Source organism: Lipotes vexillifer, unplaced genomic scaffold, assembly GCF_000442215.2.
Source record: "Lipotes vexillifer unplaced genomic scaffold, Lipotes_vexillifer_v1.1 scaffold664, whole genome shotgun sequence".
NCBI lineage: Eukaryota > Metazoa > Chordata > Mammalia > Artiodactyla > Lipotidae > Lipotes > Lipotes vexillifer.
In genome coordinates, this window is record NW_006782421.1 from 2,287,932 (window position 1) to 2,290,415 (window position 2,484).

Genomic DNA, 2,484 nt, shown 5'->3' on the forward strand with positions numbered 1-2,484 from the left:
GAATTGGAGCTGATGTATTATTAACATAGTAAGATGTCCATGATCTACTGTTGCAGAAGAGAGCAAGAAACTTTGTGATGATCACATAATTCTTTTTTAATTTTTAAAGGAAAACCCTACCTATGTATCATAAGCATTTGCGCTTATCACTACCGAGAAAGGTGAAGAGGATGCAGCAAACTGCTACCGTGGCTCCTTCAGGTGGGGGAAGGGCAAGTGGGTCCCTTCTTCATATTCCTCTATATTATCTGACTTATTATCTGGCTTGTTGGTAACTCTTAAATGTCCACAGACAGTAAAGATTTTTTAACGGAAGATGGTACTAGATATCTCTCATGCCAATTAACTCCCAAAGTATACAATTCTATGAAGCAAGGTTTACAAAGAGGTCACTGAATCTTTAATGAATGGTTAAATTATGTCCAGTATGCCCCAGGAGTAGATAAGATGGTTTTGTAAGGTTAACAACAAAAAGAGCTAATACTTTTTAAAGTTTTGACACAAAGGAGCAAATAGGAAAAAATACTTTAACTTATGTTAGACACCTCAGCCCCCCAACCCCAATCTGGATAACTGAAACATCGTATTATCCGAATCACTGAGCTGTGCCAAACTCCCACCAAGAGTGTCTGAGAATGTACCCTGAACCCTCCTCCCACGCACTTCTAGATTCATTCTAGTGAACTGGCAGCAATCTCCAAGAAAAGGATTCCTATTCTATGAGTACCCAAAGAGCACGAATCTTATTAATCAATTTCCTGCCCAAAAGAAAACAGGAAAAAGCCCTAAAGAGCATTCTAGTCAGTCTCTGCTCTCTAAGGGAAATCTTCTAATGAAGGGGAAAAGAACATTTTAGGAGGCAGAGGCCCAGCTTTTCAAGTTATCCAAGCTTAACGTTTTAATCAATGTGTGTTATGTACTACAGTTCTTAAAATATGGCTCTTTATTGACTGAAAATACTCACACAAACTTTAAAAGGGCATTATCAATGTTCCCAAGGGAGTGACAGCAATGCCAACACTTGTGATTAGGAACAATGTTCATGTGTGCACCCATCATAGCAGGAAAGTCGCCATCCAAATTAGTCACTCAGCACCACCGTGAGCTGGGGTTTTTAAATATTATAATCACTTTTGAAATTAGCATATGAAAAAACAAATCTTAAACACTGCTCAATTAAATAATTCAAAATCTTCACAGCAGAAAAGAATCCTGCTTTTAAACATACCACGCCTACAATCTTCATCAGCTTGCCCATAGTTTTTCTGCAAAATAAAAGATACAAGATAAAGGTAAGTAGTTCAAGGGCTGCTTAGAACAGATTTTATCAAAAAGCTCAGCTTTGTTTCAAAGTTTAATCACTAATGTTGCAAATTTAATATGCACAGAGTAAAGCTACCTCGGGCCAAGGATTACACAACATTCTACAAACAGACATTACAGTACACTTCCCTAGGCCATTTATTCACACTCCTCCCCTCGCCCTCTCCAACCTCAAGTCACCAGAAATCTCTTCCCCATCCTCGCTCTCAGCTAACGACTTCACTGAGTAAACTGCAGCCCTGAGAAGAGACTTTCCACGGATGGCCACTACCATGGCTGCCCGCTTCCCGGCACACTGTGCCTTCCACCTGTTACCAGGTGAGCCAGCCCTGTTCCTTCCTAAAGCCCACCCTACCACGTGTGCAGATCTGCTCCAGGGCCTACTCAAGAACAGCGCTCCAGCAAGCTTCTTCCATTTCTCCTACATCGTTAATTTTTTGTTTTCTAACGGTTCAGTCCTAGAAACAAACATGCTTTTATCTCTCTCATCTGAAAAGATCCTTCTCTTCACTTCACTTCTCCCACCAGCTACCATTCCATTTTTTTGTGCTTCAATGGGGCAAACTCCTCAAGAATTGTCTGTATCATGTATTTCAATTCCCTTCCCTCTGACTTTCTCTTAAACTCTCTTTTATTAGGCTTTCAGCCACCACTCCATGGAAGCTGCTCTCATGGAGGTCACCAGTGACTGCCAGTGGATCCAGTTAGATACACTTACATATACCCATTTAGACACACTGTCATTTCTCAGTCAATTCTCAATCCTCACGACTCCACCCACAGCAACGGACACTGAACCTTCCCTCCTTTGGACACAGGCCTTCTTTGATTGGTTCCTAGGACATCTTACTCTCGTAGTTTTCCTTAACCTCATGGGTTCCTTTTCAGGATGCTTTGCTTCTCCTCCCAACCTCTTAAACTAGTGCCACAAGACTAAGTCCTCAGCCCTCCCCTTCTCTCTACCTATACTCATTCTCCTGCTGATCTGACCCAGGTGTAAGACTTTATATATCATCTACAGGCCACAGACTCTCCAATTAACATCTTTAGCCCAGACCTCTCTCCCAAACTCCAGACCTGCATATCCAACTGCTTATTCAACATCTCCAGCTGGATATCTAAACGTTATCTCAAATCAGTATGTCCAAAATGAACTCTTTC

The 2,484-nt window shown here is 41.4% G+C and overlaps 1 protein-coding gene across 1 annotated transcript in view; it reads right to left on the bottom strand.

Annotated features, from left to right (window-relative positions):
- Nucleotides 1-2,484, bottom strand: part of HELZ (helicase with zinc finger) — a 149,966-nt gene that overhangs the window by 123,588 nt on the left and 23,894 nt on the right. Inside the window, exon 4 of the mRNA XM_007455280.1 lies at nt 1,229-1,265. Within this exon, the coding sequence (XP_007455342.1) occupies nt 1,229-1,265 (37 nt within the window). The remainder of the gene's footprint in view (nt 1-1,228; nt 1,266-2,484) is intronic.